Raw genomic sequence first — 19960 nt, forward strand, 5'->3', positions numbered from 1 at the left:
ACAGCTGCTGTTCCTTAGCCGAGGGTGTGGTGCTCAGTAGGCTGCTATTGCTCGGATCTTCTGCGTTGATTTAAGGGCACAAAATACAACACAACAAGGCACCACGTACCAGGCACTAAACACAAATATATTCACAATATTAATAACCCCAAATAAAGGTGACCACCCGAATAAAGAGAATTAGGGGATAAGGAAGAAGGAAGAGATAAAGATAAAAGAGAAAAAAGAAAAGAAAAGTAGGGATCAAAAAAGGGAGTGCAAAAATGAAATTAGGAAAAAGAAGGGGGGAAAATAAAAGCGAGGAAAGAAAAGAAAAAAAAGAGTGAAAAAAGAGAATGAAGTGGAAGAGGGGAAGAGACTTTTTATATGAGGAGAATACTCCTATAGAACCGCCACGAATCCCAGCAAATTCCAGCAACAGCTCCCTGTAGATGGATGCAAACTAGAAACAACCAATAATATAACGATGAAAATAGAATGGAGAACACTAATCCCAAAATAGAATAAAGAGAAAATAAAATGGCACTTTAAAAGATGGTAAAATGGTAGCAGTAATAATGCTGGTTAAAAATAAGAAGGTAGTAATTAAAAGGGTAAAATCAGGAAAAAGAAGAAAAAAAAAGAAGAAGAAGAAGAAAAAAAAGGAGAAAAAAAAGAAAAAAAATTTGTTTCTTAGTTAAAAGGTGAAAAAAGAAAAAAAAATAATTGCAGTAGCGAAGGTCCTTTGGTTCTTCTATTCTTCAGTCTGGCTCGCCTTTAGTCCTGCCAGGTATTCAGGAGAGTGTTGAGTTTCCCTGTGATACACTGTTCCTCTGTGTTGTAAACCACAGTCCTTATTTCAAAGCAGGCCTTATTTGTTTCTCAGACTGCCTTATTTTGTGTTTAGCAAAGAGTCAGTTTGTGGCTCAGCCTCTGGGTGGCAGTGTTCTGGGGTTGGCCTCTGAGGCTATACGGCATTGAAAATCCTTCTATAGGTCAGACCCTGTTAACTCCCAGGGACTGATCAGATTATTTTAATCCTTGATCTTGTTCAGGGTGGAATCTGGGTGTGGCTGTGCTCCTTGCCTGGGGGCTGGGGGGAGGAGTCTCACTCTCCGGAGAGAATGGCTGCCCCAGTCCTGGGCTAAGGGGTGTCTCAGCACTCAACACTCAATTCGCTGCCACCTCTCCTGGCCCCCCTTCTCTCCTCAGTCTCTCCCCAGATTCCACTCCTCAGCACCCTCTCCCTCTCCTCAGCACAGGTGAGTGTCTGTATCCGAAATGTCCCATGAACAGGATTTGGTGAGAACAAACAAACAAACACCGGCCACGGAAACGGGGAAGGCTTGGGTTCTGTAAGCTCCTCTCTTACTGGCACTGCATGGTCAGGTCAGCTCCTCAGGCTGCCCCCTTTAGGCTCAGTCCTCTGTGGTCACAGAACGCAGTTCTCAAATCCCCTGGCAGCGCCAGGAATCCCGCAGATCTCCTTTCCCCCGTCAGGGGCTGTGCCTGTCCCAGGGGACGCAGCTGCCTGCCATGCGGTCTCCCTCCAACCCTCTGGGCTCAGAGGTCTGGCAAACTTTCCTGCCCAAATCCCTGGGTTTTTTTTTTTTTACCTTTCCAGGGGAGTTCTGCCCTTCCCGGCCGCAAACCGTCTCACCAGCCGAGCAATTTCGCCAATTTGGTGTGAGTGTTACTAGTTTCAGCTGCTCGCTCCATTTGCTCCGGGACACAACCTGGGACGCGTCTGCCTATATCGCCGCCATCTTCTTTCTCCCTAGTTTGGTCATTTTTTTTTGTCATTTCTATAAGTCTTTATTTTTTTCTAAAAACTACTTGTAGTTTCTAATACAAAGTGGTCCTGTACATCTTTTCTTAGTTTTATGTTATTTCTAAGTATTTGGGGTTTTTGATATCACAAAAAACACTTTTAAGGCTTCCGGAGCAGTTCAGTTGGTTAAAGAGTTATCCTGACAGGCCAACATTTCGGATTCAATTCCTGATCGGGGCCCATACAAAAATCAACCAATAAATAAGTGGAACAACAAGTCAATCTCTCTCTCTCTCTCTCTCTCTCTCTCTAATCAATAAATTAAACAAAAACTGTAAAATATTTTATTTGTACTTGCTAATAGTATATAGAAATAAAATTGATTTTTGTATATTGACTCTGTATCCAGGATTATGTTCCTTGTTTTTTATTCCTATTTCTTTTACAAAGGCAAGGTGCTGGAAATAAAACTTAAATGAAATAAGGAAATATAAACAGTACACTTTAAGTGCAATATTCATAATTTTTTTATGAGAAAAGTTTTATCTGCTTTTTTAGATTTTCAGTGAAATAATAAAAACATATTACTATAAGACCTTAGGCTGGATAATAAATATTTCAGAATTAAATTGAACACAATGCTAATGACGTATTAAGTGTTCTATAAGTGAAAATTTGTGAAGTATATTTTTCTATAATATTAATATTTATTTAAAATAATGAATCAGTTTAATCAGTTATTCAATTGTTCACTTAATATTTGTTGACTATCTACTCTGAGCTAGAAATTAATGTTAGATATCAGCATAAACTGGCAACAGGGTAGAAAATATCTGTGAATGTTGACATGTTTTCCGCCAATCAAATTTTATTCCTACTCTTCATTATTATAATTGGGTGCTTAGAGCTCTGAAATATTAAAAAATATTGGAAACCATAATACAATATTTTGTAAGACAGAAACCATTACTGGAATGATGTAATATAATAAAATGTATATTTAAAGAAAATTTTGAAAAAATAGAAATATGAACAGAAAACCAAATCACCCATTATCTCATGACCTAGAGAAAAACATTCTTAATAAGTAGTTTTATTTCCTTTCATGTTTGTTTGTTTGTTCTAGTATAAACATTTTTTTAAATGAAGATTAGAAATGTTGCTCTTTATTTCACTTAATATTATATAGTACAATATTCCAATATTATGGAAATCTACAGTATACATATAATTTTAATGACTATACAGTAGGTAACCCTATCTTCCTAGCATGTGACCTCAACCTCAAATACACCTTTGGGTTGAAGAAGGCTGCTGAAGTTCTAAACAACACATCTCTATTCTAGATAGCAAGAGGATAGTAAATCAGTCAAAAAGGTTTGGCCTCTAGTTGAAAGAGGTCATTTTCAGCAGCACTCCTGGAAATAACACAAAACATTTGCATTTTCATCTCATTAGCTATAACATAGTGTTTTGTCAGAACTACCTGCAAAAATACATTAGAAACTGTCAGAATTTTTCATTGGACAAACTGCTGCCTCAAATCAAGGTTCCAGTAATGAGAGAAAACAGGAGAATGGATATTAAGTGACAACTGGTAGTTTAGTCCATTCAGCTGGAATCCTTTCCTCTTCTCCCCAGGCTAACTTACATTTTCTACCTCCCTATTAGTTAAGTATAGTAATGTTACTGGGTTGTAAACAATGAAATATATGAACTACTGTGTCCCACTTCTGAACTTTTATTTATTTATTTTTGAGAGATATAGATTTGTTTTTGCACTTATTTATGCATTCATTGGTCGATTCTTACATGTGTCCTGACCCTCACTAGGGATTGATCTTGAAACCTTAGCCTATCAGGACAATGCTCTAACCCACTGAGCTACCTGGCCAGAACTTCCACTTCTGAATTTTTAAAAAGGATTATCTTCTCCATGGAGAAGAGGAGAAGGAACTCCGAGCTGATGGGAATACTCACTTTAGACTACTACAAGAATGAGAATAACATTCTTTTGTGTTTGAATTATTAAACACTTGGGATTTATTTGTAATACAGTTAATATTACCCAAAATACCAGAGTAACTATGAAATTTATTCTACAAACAAGGACAGTTTTAAAAATGGAAGGGGCACAATTAATAATTACTCCAGAACAACAGAAATAAAACAGTTCTGTGATAGACAAAGCAGATGATCATCCAAACAATTAATACAGTAGTTATGAACAGGAAGACTAAAAATAACTGTAATATTTGCTGTATCCATTTCTTTAACTGTAAGATTTATAATGTGGCTATTTCTTAAAGCAACTCTCAAAAGAAACCATGCAGAAATCCCTTCTAATGTGCATCAGAAAGCACTGCATTTAAGATAAGCATATAATTTGATTAAATGAATAACATTATTAAATGGAGATATCTAAATCAGCAATACATATTTAATTTTACCTCTCTAAATGTGGTATGCAGAATTCAGGAACATTCCAGTTTCATGCTTTTATTTGGAAGACTTTTAAATTCCATCAAAATATTTTAGTATACATTGCAACTAATTATAGGGAAGATGAAGATTAAGTCAAGCATTACATTTATGAGCACAACAGGTTTGCTAAAATAAAGCACTCAAAACATTTTAAGAACCTATTTTGCTTCCTATGGTATATTAGTTCAAAATACTAATTGTATAGAATACAGATTACAAAAACCTATTTAACATTTAATGTTGACCTATGCTTTTTGAAAGCTTGACTGGTTAGTATAAATTCTTTAAAATTTGCAGTCCATCTATCAACCATTAAAAATCCATATGTTCTATGTTTTTATTTTCATCTTAATAACATGGTGCAGGATTAATAACCATCTGGGGTTAATATTCCCCAGATGTGATTCAGATCATCAACAATTCTCAACTGGTCATTAATTCTTTGAAAGTGTATTATGTCTTGACTGGTGTTGCTTAAATAGCTTAATAAACTCTTTTATAGCCTTTTTATTTCATAGGTAAATATCTTTCTCAATCACCTTTCAACTTAAATTTTGGTGAGAAAATGATAAGGAGAAAATGAACTGGATTGTCTAAAATGCAATAAGGAGAATAAATGGATAAACTTTTCTACCTGTATTTAAGACCAATGCTAAATAAGAACACAGTTCAATCTTCACAACTATTTAGTCTTTTTTTCACAGCTGATTCTGCCCAAAGTTAATACCAAGTTATTCCATCTCCAATGAGAGTTGCAAGCTACAGTCTCTAATTTGTTATTTGTACATCTATTTAGCTATTCCACCAACTTTTGTTAAATATCTGTGGATACCGGTAATTTAAAACCATCATGGTAATTTACAGAAGAAATGTTGAGGAGCCAAACTGATGCAATGAGGATAAATTGATTTGAAAAGCTTTAGGAAGCAGAATTAAGAAGAATTAGTGATTGGTCATGTGACATAAAGTGAGTCAATCAATTAAAATACAAACAATTAAAGTTATAAAAATATCTGATTTATCATGCTTCTCTAGTTAAGTGTTTTACTAATAAACTCTTACATTTTCACAAGAAAATTTAGCATTTGTACATAACTTTCCTTGGATTTTGATGTAGACTCTTACATTATAAATATTTTGAATGATTCTTATTAAAACAATTAGGACTTTCTGATAAAGCCAAAATCTTAGTTTAGATTATATAATATGGGAGTTAATATAAAACAACAATAACAACTGGAATTTTCTCCTAGAAATAGGAGAATGGAAGTTAAACCTTTATAAGTAACCATGTAAAAAAATTAAAGAGAACAAAGAAAAGACTATATTATGTAAAGCAAGAGTAATTGGTTTAAGGCAGTGGTTCTGAACCTTCTGGCCCTTTAAATCCAGTTCCTCATGTTGTGACCCAACCATAAAATTATTTTCGTTGCTACTTCATAACTGTAATGTTGCTACTGTTATGAATCGTAATGTAAATATCTGATATGCAGGATGGTCTTAGGCGACCCCTGGGAAAGGGTTGTTCGACTGCCAAAGGGGTCGTGACCCACAGGTTGAGAACCGCTGGTTTAAGGAAACCCATACCTTTAAAAAATATACACTTGTAATAAGACAATCTCAAGACTATACATTAAAGGACAGCAGAGATACTGGAAAAATGAATTGCATACGCATCTTTCAGCTGCTCAGAGAATATGGAAGTAATTACATATTCACAGATATCAGTAAGTTCTCCACCTCTGATTTTCTGAATCATTGTTATCTGCTTTTCTCTTACTTTATTCCCCTCACCATAGAATTAACTTCATTATTTTCCAATACATGTTATTTCAATTGGTGTAAAATAAGGCAGCAATTTATTTATTTATTTAGCAGAGGAATCGACATAGGAAGGAATATTCTGAGATAGTGTAGAAAGAATGCCCACAGATCATAGTTTCTGAGGTATTAAGTTATTAAATATTTAGAAGCATATAGACTCCAATAAACCATGCATATTCATTCCGCCCGATTTCTTTCCTTGCCTGCATGCACGGGAAGTCACTTGTTGATGTTCCTATGTTCTTAAGAAAATTCTGCCTTCCATGGCTTTTCCTATTTCCTGGTGTGCCTCAAAGCAGTACCAGTGTTTCACTGCCTTCTGTTATTTTTTCTATCATCATCACATTCATTACTGAGAGATTTACAATCTGCCATAATCATTGTCATCATCATCAAGTTTATAATCTGCATCACTGTGATGATGATGATGATGATGATGATGACGACGACGACGATATGATGAGATGATAAGGATGGGGTTTATAATTTGCCTTTACAATTTGGCAGCTCAAGAAATGTGAATTCATTTTTAAAATATCTATGAACGGAATCAGGAGATTCAGCGATAGTACAAACCTGGCAAGCTCTAGAAGATGGCTAACAGCAGGTTTTTTCTGCTCTCTTAGAACTCTTTCTTACTTGCACATCATTTTGTTTTTTTCATAGCCCCTCTGCTCTAATCCTTTTCCATGTGTTTTTCAGGGTATCTTTATGGCAAAGGTTTCTGGTAGCTACTTTTCCTTGGATCTTAGCTTAGGAATCCTGAATTCTTAAAGAGGAATCTGACTGGATTAGGCATTTATGGAAATCATACATGAGAGGTTACAGGTAGCTTAATGAACTGATGTATTTTGACCATGTCTCCACCTTTGTCCCAATTAAGAGATGGTTGAGGGAACAGAGCATTGTGGCATTAACCATAACAGATATCCCTCAACAAAGCCTCTTGGTCAATTTATTTAGAAGATGGTGTCAGAATGACGAGCACGCTAGCATTTCTAAAACACTGATTTCCACAACGGTATTTTCTGGATTGGACTACTTCATATTATAAACTTAATTAACTTATAGTCATTAACAGATATGTATAAAGACATAGTCATTAAAATGAGGTACAAAGAAATAAATCCAGAAGGAACACAGTAAAGGAATATTTATTTTCTAAGCGAAAAAATATCAAAACAATCTAAACATGCACCAAATATCTTTATGCCACTGACTAAACAATAGTGCTTAATAATTAACCATCCTCAGTGTAATATCTTTTGGTCTTCATAGATGAATTAATGTTTTCAAAACTTTTAAATAACCACATTTTTTACACATATGTGTCATTATAATTTACATTCAGACTGCGTTTGAACAATCTTATAGGCTATTTTACAGCCTCATCGTATCAATCACAATTTTGAAAATCTAGCAATGGTTACAGGTATACCGAATGGGTAAAAATCCTGACTTTGGGACTGAGATGACCCTGGATTTAATACCAGTTCCTTTAGTTAATGTCACCACAAGCTCAGGCAGGTTATGTAACTTTTCTCAGGTTTAGTTGTTTTATCTATAAAATGGTGCTAATAATATGTACAACAAATATATATTAGGATTAAATGAAAAAGCACGTAAAATGCTTAAGCACAATTCTTATTGCAGACCCATGAAACATTCATAAATTGAATATTCTGAGACAGGAATTTACATTAGCTTTCTGTGAAGCCAAGATACATATGTGGAATTAAATTTCCAAGAGCTCCTGGAGTGTCAGGGTCTACTCCACCTGCATAACACAGGAAAGCTCAGAAGTCTTCCCTTATTTATTGGTAAAGAACAATAGCAGCAATGTCATATAAAGCAAAGCATAAAAGCTTCATAAAATTTTTAGATTAAATGGACTTGAAAATAGAGCCAACTGCTACTGATAGTGATCAAAGTGAAGAGAAAGCAAAAAATAAATAAATCCAGAGTTAATTGCATAAAAACAAAAGAGTAAGAAAAATTAAGTAAAATTATCATTTATTAAACTGTCTAAGCAGTGTTTTCAGCATACACACACACACATATATGAAATGCAAAAAAAAAAAGAACACAAAACACTGAAATATCCCAGAGTATTTTGTTCTTAAAAAGGTCTGCCCCTTCAGAAGAAACTTTACCAGAGCCTAATCTTGCTGGTGTTTTATCAGAGCCTAATCTACTTGAGGGAAGGAAAATACCCAACTTCAGCCTTCTGCCTAAGAGGAGGGAAATACTCAACTTCAGCTCTTCTGGCTATCTTGTCCCACCCAATGGGAAGAAAGTCAACTGAGAAGCACTGTGAGGTTCACAGTCCAGGAGCACAGGCTCACCAGAAGACTGAGACCTAATGCTAGAACAACAGAACACTTGCCCTCCCCTCACACCTCACCATTACATTACTAAAGGCCTATTTATCACAGTTCCTTTTAACCAGAAATCATCTCCAATTTTGATTAAAAATGACAGCCCAAGTGCCCATCAGTAGGTGAACGGATTAAAAAACTGTGGTACATTTACACAATGGAATACTGATCTCTTACCCTGTGAGACAGCATGGAGGGACCCGGAATGAATTATGCTAAGTGAAATAAGCCAGTCAGAGAAAGACAAATATCACATGATCTCACTTATATGTGGAATCTAATGAACAAAATAAACTGATGAACAAAATAGATCCAGAGACATTGACTCACACAACAGACTGATGTATTTCAGAGGGAAGGGGCTGGGGGGGGGGGGAGAGGAGTGATTAACAAAAGTACTTACATGCATATATGCATTACTCATGGACACAGACAATAGTGGGGTGAAGGCCTGGGGGGGGGGCGGTGGGAAGGGGGCATTTGTAATGCTTTCAACAATAAAATACATTTTTTGAAAAAGAAACATTCAAAAAAATTACAAGGCATACTAAAAGACAAAAACAAACAAACCAAAAAAGAACCCTGAACACTGTTTGAGAAGACTCAAGAAGCATCAGAATCAGAGTCAGATATAGCAGGGGTGTTGGAATTACCAGATCAGGAATTTGGAAACACAAAACAAAACTATGATTAATATGCTAACAGCTTTAATGGATAAAGTAGACATGTAAGAAAAGATAAACAATGTAAGCAGAGAGATAGAAATCCTAAGAATAAAAAAGAAATGTTAGAGATCAAGAACAATGTAACAGAAACAATGGACTCATTAATAGATGGCAGGATGGAGGAAAGAATCTGAGTTCCTGAATATGACAACAGAAACTTCCACAACTAAAACACTGTTTCTTTGAAATGTGAAACAGTATGATTGAAATTAACATAATGGATATTTAGAAAACTACCACATATGTTGTAAAGTTTCTCTAAAGAAAACTAGATAATCAGTTTTTAAAATAACTAAAACAATCCATTTTAACAGAAATGATCACTGAAGTTTATATTTTCAGAATTCAAACATATATAGTGTTGAATGACTTCAATGTATTGTAAAATGAAAGAAATACAATACTGATGTCTGCAACTAGGATAAATTAGTCTTACTGTATTGTTAGCAACTGAAGGTGTTCATTTGCCTGCGCTCAACAAAGCCTAATAAAACATGAACAGGAGTTTGCAGCCAAGAAAGTAAGGATTTCATAAGGAGATTGCACCACGCCTGGAGTCACAGGTAGCCATGCTCAAACATCTGGCTCCCCAATGGCTTCCAGGGGATGGGTTATATAGGGAGAAAGATCATTAATCATAGTGACTAATAGAGATGGTATTGTGGTCTCTACTGACTGCTAAGATAGAGGGTAATTGGTCAGTGCAATTGGTCCTGATGTCAGCCATGAAATTGTTCCGTCCAATTTTACAATAATTTGTTCTGTGGGATCGTTCTGCTTTCCTGGATCTAGAGCTAAATCACAACTGAGGGCAAGATATTATGTTTAGTTTGACTGAAAACTCTTCTCAATAGTCAACAGACCCAGGACCTTGTTTCTGAGACGACTGGATGCTGACCTGAACCTCAATGTCCTGAGGGCTTAATGATTAAGCAAGGGAGAGGCAAGAGGGTGAGTCAGGGTGATAGGTGAGGCCAGTTTGAGTCAAAGGGAAAAATATAAAAATAAAAGACCAGATTAAAGAAAGTAAGGTCTCTGCATGGTTACAGTATGAAATATAGAAAGTATAACACAATAGAAATTAATTACTAGTAGATATTCCATTGTCTGTCATAAACACATTCTATTTTGATTTTTCAGCTTTGCAACAATGATACTGGAAAATGATGGACTTTAATTTATAGAATAAAGTATCTTTCTACTCAGTTTACCTCTAATATAGGCCTCTTTTATTATAAAAATGTATAGTTTTCATTATAAAAATTATTTACTTAGTAAATCAATATAACATTTAAAAATTTTAACATTTAATTAAATAATTAGAAATTGAGTACACATATTACACTTACACCTTTTATTTAGACATGAATGACTTGTATCCTTCTTTTCCTAAATATCTCTGGGTAAATTTCCTAATTCTAATTCACTATGTTTAACACATAAAATCACACATCTTGCATGATTTTGCATTATTCCAATCATGATGATCATCTAAGTCACAGCATACAAGATATACATATAACATGCTATTTAAAACCAATATCTGCAACCTGAGAAATACAAAGTTTTCTGAACTCTAAATTGTTGTGATTGATAAAAAACAAAATTAATATCCAATAATATTTTTTCTAGTAACATTCAGCAGGTCATTTGTACTTCACTGTTGAAAAGAAAGTTTGATTTTGAATATTGGCATGCCTATATCTATGTCCATTATGACTTTGTACAAAGATCTGATCTACCATGTATACATTAAGAATAAGCTTTTAAAACTTAACTACCTCTTAGTTGCCAAAAGAGAAGAATGGAAAAAAATACCTAAGACAAAACAAATCTTTCATTTTCTTGCTAAAAATATTACTATGAATAAAAATAAATGGTGAAAGTCTATCAGGTGAGTTGATGAAGTGCTTAAAAATTATGTTCTTTCCATCAATATTAAGTATATGTAATTTTAGGTATAAATTAAACAATCTTATGTAATTATTATTATGAAATGCTGTGTTTCAATGGTCAGATTTTATCCAGGTATAAGTACCTTTAATAACCAGTATGGGGCTACCCAAGCAGGTCACTTATCTTTTCTATTACAATATCAAAATTAAAAAGCCACACTGCTGTTACATTTTTAGAAGTATCTACACTAATAAAAGAGAAAAATGGTAATTGGCGTACGACGCTACCCTTTTCATTGGCTAATCAGGGCTATATGCAAATTAACTGCCAACTAAGATTGGCAGTTGGCCGCCTTTGCCCTGCCCCCCAGCCATGATCGGAGAATCAGGTGCCTTTTCCTCCCTGGCCAGTGATAGCAGGAAGTAGGGGTGGAGCCAGCGGTGGGAGCTGGGCACGGTAGAAGCGGGCAGTCCCAGGAGCTAGGGGTCCCTTGCCTGGGCCTAAAGCGGAGCCCACGATCGCGGGGCCGCTGCAGCTGCGGGTCCCCGCTGCCCGGGCCAGATGCCTAGGCCAGAGGTGTTAGGCCTGGGCAGGGGCGGAGCCTGCAACCGCGGGGAGCTGGGGGTCCCCTGCCCAGGCCTGACACCTTTGCTGGAGGCCTCAGGCCTGGTCAAGGGGCTGATCCAGTGATTGGTGATCGGAGGGTGATGAGGGTCAACTCCTCTGGCCGAGGCATCAGGCCTGGGCGGGGGACGGAGCTGGGGATTGGGGGGATATGATGGTCCCCTTGCCCAGGCCTGATGTCTGGGTCAGAGGTGTCAGGCTTGGGCGGGGGTGGAGCAAGCGATCAGAGGGAGATGGGGGTCCCCTGCCCAGGCATGATTCCTGGGCCAGAGGCCTCAGGCCTGGGCGGGGGTCAGAGCCAGTGATCAGGGGGAAATGGGGGTCCCCTGTCCAAGCCTGACACCTCTGGCGGAGGCATCAGGCCTGGGAAAGGGGCCGATCAGGCGATCGGAGGGTGATGGAGGTCTACGCCTCTGGCGGAGGCGTCAGGCCTGGGCAAGGGGCCGATCCTGCGATTGGAGGGTGATGGGGGTCAATGCCTGAGGGCTCCCAATATGTGAGAGGGGGCAGGCTGGGCTGAGGGACACTCCCCTCCCCCCCCCCACACACACACCCAGTGCACGAATTTCGTGCACCGGGCCCCTAGTCAAATATAATTACTAAAGCTCAAAGGAAAAATAATAGTTTTTAATAATGAAATATTTATTTATATTATAAAATCTTTTATTTTTCTGGGTACCAACAGTTACTTTTTATTAGTTAGAGTTAATATTGAGCCAAGAAGCCCCAACATGACACACCCCCTGCTATGTAGTATAGAATGAGCCTGAGATGTAATGGGTAGTAAGAGTTTTTAATATAACATTTAACTAGAGGCCCTCTTATTGTAATTGTATTTTTCTCTTTTATCTACAATGTTACATATTGGCTAAAACTACATAAAATAAATGAAAATATCAAAAGAAAGTTAACGAAGACATATATAATACTCTTTGTAATACTTTAAACAATAAAACAATTAAAAAAAAGAAAGTTAAAGTTTCAAGAAAATTTGTATAATTTTCCTTCATACATTTGCAGACTACAATAATAAATTCAGGATACACACACACACACACACACACACACACACACATATGTACAGAGTTACTGCATGAGGATTATATTTTGTGTTTCTTTTTTTCTCATTAGAATTAGACTGGCATAACTTCTTAAAAACTAGCTGTCTCCTTCCCAGGAAATTAAAATGGAAATAGGTCCTTCAGTTTTCTGCAGAGTAAGATTTAGTATTAACCAGTTATTAGTTATTCATAGCAAAAAAAACATCCAGAGCGTATGTCTGCCCTTAATGTTAGTGAAAACACTTCTTCAGTATGCATTTATAACTTCTACAGGGCTCTGTAACAATTTTATTCACGTGACATTCTTTCATTGATTATCGAGGAACTATTAGCTACTCTGCTAGATCCTCATAATTTTATTCTTAATGTAGTATGTTGACCAATAAAGGATGGAAGGGACACAGAATAAAGTTCTTAAGAGTTCTGAATTATCTCTATATATAAAATCCTAATAAACAAATAGACTGAATGGCGCAACAACCGAACTGAACAACCGAACAACTGGTCACTATGACATCCACTGACCACCAGGGGGCACGTGAGAAACATGGCAGGCATCAGCAGCAGTCAGCAGAATACAGAACATGGCAGGAATCAGCCACAGCAGGATGGTGGAGCAGGTGAGCAGGGGCGTGAGACCAAGGTGGTCACTGGTTGCTGTCAACCGGGCAAGCCTCTAGTGGTTACTGAAAAGTCTTTGCTCCTGTGTGCCGTGGTCCCACCTGGCGCTCAAATCTGCTGCCAGCATCAGCCCCGCTTGCACCCGCAGCTGGCACCAGAGCCACCGCTTGCACCCACTGCCGGTGCCCGGTGCTGGTCCCAATCCCTCGGTTCTGTCAGCGGAGGTAAACAGTGCCTGACGTCCCCAATTGCCCCTGGGGGCTTCTCCACTTCTCCCTGCTCCTGAGGGGTGATTGGGGTAGCAGCTGCCGCTCACACCTGCGGCTGGCGTCAGCCCCAATTGCTCTGTGCTGTTAGCGGGTGCAAGTGGTGGAAGTGGGAGCGGTGGTGGTGGAAGCGGGGCTACCAGCAGAGGAGATAGGGGGCCATGATGGGAGGGCCTAGATGGGGGCATGGAGGATGGACCAAGACACGCCCCTGTGCCCACCGCAGCCTCGAGGCCCACAGTTCCTTTTAAGGTGCACGAATTTGTGCACTGGGCCCCTAGTGGAGACATATAATTTTTGACATTACACAGTAAGAGCACAAGAAGTATGAGTCAATGCCCTGACCGGTTTGGCTCAATGGATAGAGCGTTGGCCTGTGGACTGAAAGGTCCCGGGTTTAATTCCAGTCAAGGGCATGTACCTGGGTTGCGGGCACATCCCCAGTGGGGGGTGTGCAGGAGGCAGCTGATTGATGTTTCTCTCTCATTGATGTTTCTAACTCTCTATCCCTCTCCCTTCCTCTCTGTAAAAAATCAATAAAATATATTTTTTAAAAAAGAATTATGAGTCAAATTCTGCTGTATTCATTCTGTTCTGAAACCAAGCTTTAACCACTATACAAATATAATTATTCAATATACTGTTTTCAGTATATCAATACAGTCATACACCATATGACAACATTTTGGTCAACAATGAACTGCATATACATGACAGCAGTCCCATAATATTTTAATGGAGCTGAATTTTCTGTAAGAAATGGAAGGATATGTGGTTCAGGAGGAATTTTTTTTTCCAGAAGCAATATCTGTGGGACTTGATAATAGATTCCCTCTCACTCACACAGCTCAATTTTGAGAGCACAAATTCTATCACGGTCAGGCAGCCACTGACCTGTTTCAGCACAGAGGAGCCTGTCCCCCCAGTGCACCGTATTCAGAGGGAGTTAGAGCCCTCCCAGACCTAGCTTGATGGCCTCAGAGAACATTGTTGTAATTTCTTTGTTAAGAACCTGAGATCCTGCACAAGGACACAGCCTCATAAGAGCTCCTTTGACAAGTATTACATGCCACTGCCACTTTAGTAAGAGTTTTCTGTGGTAGTTATAGCCAGCCTGACCCTATACTTTGGAAATATTTTCAGGTTGTAATGATATAAAGCATAAACAAGATTTATTTCTTCTATCAATATAACGCCAGAGAGAACCTTTTGTGCCAGATAGGATCAATGGAACCAAAATCAAATTTCTAAAGCCAAAATACTACATCAGTTCTATACCTTCTCTATGTGAAACTCTTTTTTTATGCTTTTATGTAAACCTCTTTGTTAATGAATACCAGTTTCCTAATCTGACCACTGCTCCAACATGCAGTATCCAAAACCCCACTGCTGTGACAATCCCCCATGTTCCTGCATCTCTCCATCTTGATTTCTTCTTCCTAGTAATCCTCAGACCACCTTTCACACCCTTCCAACAGCCACTATTTCGGTGATCTATGTCTCACTCAGCCAGGTTCTCCTGGATATTTCCAAGCATTCAACCCACATCCCTGTCAAAGGAGCACTGCTGATAAGTTTGATGTCCTACTTCTGACCCTGTCAGAAGGAAGCAGGGACAGTCTTTGTAAAGTCTACAGCAGTGTAGGCCTTCATAGTCACTCAGCTCTCATCAATGACCCATCAGACCAGCTTCTGTTTCTGGATCTCCATTCATGGTAAGTGCCTACACAGGTATTCCATTTTAATCTTTTATACTATATTTTCGCTGTGTCTTTTCTATATTGGTGTTTACATATACAAATATTAATTACCAGTGTCTTACAACTGCCTACAGTATTTAGTACAGTAACATGGTATATAGGTATATAGCCTCGGAGTAATAGGCTATAAACAATACAAGCCTAGGTGTGTAGTAGGTTACAATATCTATGTTTATAAGTGTGCTCTGTGTTGGCCACACAAGGACAAAATTGTCCAACTATGCATTTCTCAGAATGTATCCCCATCATTTAGTGATACTAAACTGTAATGTCTTATCACTTATATTTTCAACATCCTTTCCTTAGAATTTTCCATGGTATCCTTCATTCCAAGGGTCTATTTTATTGCTTTAAACAAAGAAAATAATTCAAATTTTGTTTGTTTCTTTAAGTGAATCCAGAAAGTTTTTACTTTTACTTATTGGCACTGAAGTAAACACTATCTAGATCAATTAAGGCAGTGGTTCTCAACCTGTGGGTCCCGACCCCTTTGGGGGTCGAACGACCCTTTCATGGGGATCACCTAAGACCATCGGAAAACACATATAATTATATATTGTTTTTGTGATTAATCACTATACTTTAATTATGTTCAATTTGTAACAATGAAATTGGGGGTCACCACAACATGAGGAACTGTATTAAAGGGTCGTGGCATTAGGAAGGTTGAGAACCACTGAATTAAGGCATTTAAAATCCAAGTCTTCCACAATATGACTTAGCCTATGATCAAAGTCTTATTTCTCGCCACATTCCCCAACTCCAGCCACACAAATGATTCTTAACATTCCTAAAACTTAAACCATTTAAAATTCATGTGTTTTTCCTCAAAACATTCACTTTGCCACAAAGGTGATTTCTATCCTCTCTTCTAGCCCACATGTGATTCTTTCTCAATTTATTAGAAAGAGCTGATAAGTTACATCCTTACTACCAATTTTCCTGGGTCAGAATTAATCAATTAATCCCTCTCTATTATTTCACAAAACAGTATTCAAAACTACCTTAAGACACTTTCTTTGGACTTATGATTGTGTAGAATTATCTCTTTACAATACTCTTTTAGGATAGAAGAAAACTGTTTTAAGCACTCTAAAAGTTACTTGGCATGAAGAGCATAAAATAGACTTTTGTTAAATGAATTATGAACACTGATTAAAATAAAGTATATTTAAAAGTTGGCACAAATAAGTTTTCAAGTAAGCATTTCAGAAAATAAATATGTTTTCTTTTCCTGTTTGCAGGCCTAAAAAGTCATTTGCTCAAGACTACTCATCTATTTCCTATATCTACTAACCTCCTACTCAAATAACCATCAATGGTTTTGTTTACAGGCACATAGTGAATGCCTACTCCTGCAACTATACTGGAATGATACTACTGGTAAAATGACTATTTTAAGTAAAACAAACAAACAAACAAAAACTCAAGAAATCATTTACTAAATTATATTTTATAAAGCACTTTATATAATTTGAAAAACATCTTGTTCAATTCTTTATAAAAATAAAAATTTATCAAAAAGTTCCTAGGAAATAGTTTATTCAGAAAGATACAAAATAAACTTTATATCATAAAATTGACAAATATGTTATAAAGTTGTCTTTTCTGCCCATGATATTTTTGTAAAACCAACTGGATTAGTGTCTCTGAAAAAAAAGGCAACTTTAGTTAAAACTGCCATTCAAATTAGCATGGCTCAATCAACCCAAGAACCTGAAAAAATATACAATTTTAATGAGATATAATTATAACTTTAATATACAGAAATAAATTGTGGCTTAAATGCTATAAACTGATTAACAATATCCACAGATTTTAAATTATTTAATCAGTATTAATGTCTAGATGATTCCCATTCTTGCAATATTTAGCAGCCTTTCTTTTTTCAAAGTTCTTTAACCTTACTGACTACTCCCATCCTTGTTTTAACCTATCAATAGCATTAAGTAAAACTCCATTATTGTCATTAATCTATTTTCTTCATTAAAATAAAAATTAAGTTCCATATTTTCTTTAAAACTTTCTATGTGATCTATTTTAAAATATGTTCATGTGATGTGTCCCCACTTTCAAGTTTTCCTACTGTTAACACTTGCTATTTATGAATTATTATTTGTCAATAATCTAAAATAATACAGCCTCCTATTCCAACAGTGATATTCTAAAGTAACTGAGTATTCAATTTACATTTTAACATATAAATCAATGTGTTATTTTTCCCTCTGTAGACTAGAAAATGGCCATTGGCCTTTATCTTTAAATTGTAGAATCTTAGAAGAAATAAAAAGCACCTAGGTGTGAAATTACCAACAAGATTAGGATATGTATGGCTTTGCATTTTTGCTGTACTACTTCCTAGCACTGTAACCTTGTAAAAGATATTTAATGTATCTGAGTCTTAATTTTTACATCTTTCAATAGTGGAAAATCTGTACTTGATTTATATGATTTATATGATGGATGTAACATGCTTTGAACAAAGCCTACCATATGGTAAATGCTCAATAAAATTTAACCATCTTTTCCTCCTTATTCTATCGTATTTTTTTCCTATTGTATCTCCTTCACTTCTTCTTTCTCTCTTTCCTCTTACTGATCCTCGGCTGGTATTCAAAATGCACATCTCAGGGTAACAGTTTATTTATCAAGGAGAGAAAAGAAATCTAAATCAATTTCACAAATACCACAAATAAGTATTTGGCCTTTCATGAAGTTGCCGATGTTCCTCTCCGGTAGCCGTGCCAAGGTAAAGACACAGGCCTCAGAGTCAGAAATAGCTTATTTTTAATTAAAGACCATCATTCACTATAGGGCCACTGTGAAAATAAAATGTAAATTTCTTAGTGCAGTAACTGGCAAATAGAAAACTATGAAGTAATACCTATGATAAAATCATCACAAGAATGATATCAGTAAGTGTATTTGTAACTCTGTAAGTCCTGTGTCCTAGTTACCAGTTTGCTCAGAAATGTGGCCTGACCAAGCCAAACACAATCACTAGAGCAGGGGTATAACTCCTGATCCCCACATGATTCTTCAGCTATGACTATATGAGGATAGTAATAATAGGATCTCTAATGTGTGTGCGGGTTTTTTGGTCTTTTTTCCCCAGAAAATAAAAATTAGGGCTTCTACATTAATTACTTATAAGTTCTTATAGGTTATTCTGTATAAGAACTGATACAGAAATATTTACTATCTTAGAAGGTTTCTAGGAAAAAAAATTAATTTACTTCTTGAAAGTAACTGTGATAAATGTGACATTCTTGATACACACAAGACATACGGATGTTTATTCATTTTAATGGAAAGAAGATAATGAAGGTTGAAGCATAATCATAATTTAAAAATATTTTTCTCATAAATGATTTGATAAAGAGCTCACAGAATAAAAAGAAATTTTCAGAAAAAATAAATAAAATGAATCTATAAAACAAATAAAAAACAGCCTGTTAATCAAAAACAGTAAGATTTAACTCTTCATATGAATTTTTAGATGAAAATACACATGTTTAGTAATTAACTGTTGAATAACTGTTGGTATAAAAAGTCAAATTCAAGCAGCAATATTTAAATAATTCTAAAATAATAAAACCTGTTTGGGTCAACTTCTCCTTTCAGATTTAACTTTGTAGATGTAATGGAAGAAGCAATGTAAAATTATCAAGAATGTGATAAATGAGAAAAAAAAACAAATTTTAAGAAAAAAAAGAAAAGCTAACCCAACTATACCTGAAGACAGTTGACCACCTCCATTATTAAAGTTGTTTAAACAGACAAAACTAACAATGCACAAAGCTTCACAAACTACCCTTTTATTTTAGCTTAAAACAAAAATGTAGAAACATATTGCAATGTGAAAATAATGCAAAATACATCAAAACATAAAAGTACAAACACAACTAAAATAATGTTAATACCTGAAAAACTGTACTTAGAAAATTATGCATCCTTATAAGTATTTCAAAAGGAACTACTCCTAGATTAAAAAAAAACACAAAACAAAACAAAAAAAACACCTAATCATAATGTATCTTTTTGCCAACTTCAAAAAATACAGTAAACTCATAGCTTCTAATAAAAACCAAATTGTTAATATCTGTGAAATCCACTTATGTTATGGTAATTTAAAATTTGTTTATGCACAAATACTCACTGAGGTTACCAAACTTCATAACATATATACAGAAAAGTGTCTTAAATATACAAATAGAAATTTATTTCTAGAGAAAATCTTTATGAAATATTCTAATATTATTTCTGTAAAACACTATGTTAAAGAACAGTTACTAATTTAAAAGAAACAAATATGTTTTACATATTATTCCCTTCTAATTGTAATTTAATCTCTTCTATGGGATTTAAGTTATATGCTAAAATGTATACCACATGGAGTCCAAAATCCACCATTCTTTCATATTACAACAGATCCTAAATATCTAACAAGGATGACAATTTTTTAAAAGATATTCAAACTTACCCCATTTAATGGATATGTTTTCCATCCTAGCTCTCCCAGCACAGTTGTTGTATCAAGCAACACAACTGCAATTAAATAAACAAAAAAC

The 19960-nt window shown here is 36.0% G+C and overlaps 1 protein-coding gene across 1 annotated transcript in view; it reads right to left on the reverse strand.

Moving 5' to 3' along the window:
• EPHA6 (EPH receptor A6) overlaps positions 1-19960 on the reverse strand; it is a 968470-nt gene that overhangs the window by 863011 nt on the left and 85499 nt on the right. Inside the window, exon 2 of the mRNA XM_059688042.1 lies at positions 19873-19937. Coding sequence (XP_059544025.1) covers positions 19873-19937 — 65 coding nt within the window. The remainder of the gene's footprint in view (positions 1-19872; positions 19938-19960) is intronic.

Source organism: Myotis daubentonii, chromosome 3 (assembly GCF_963259705.1).
Source record: "Myotis daubentonii chromosome 3, mMyoDau2.1, whole genome shotgun sequence".
NCBI lineage: Eukaryota > Metazoa > Chordata > Mammalia > Chiroptera > Vespertilionidae > Myotis > Myotis daubentonii.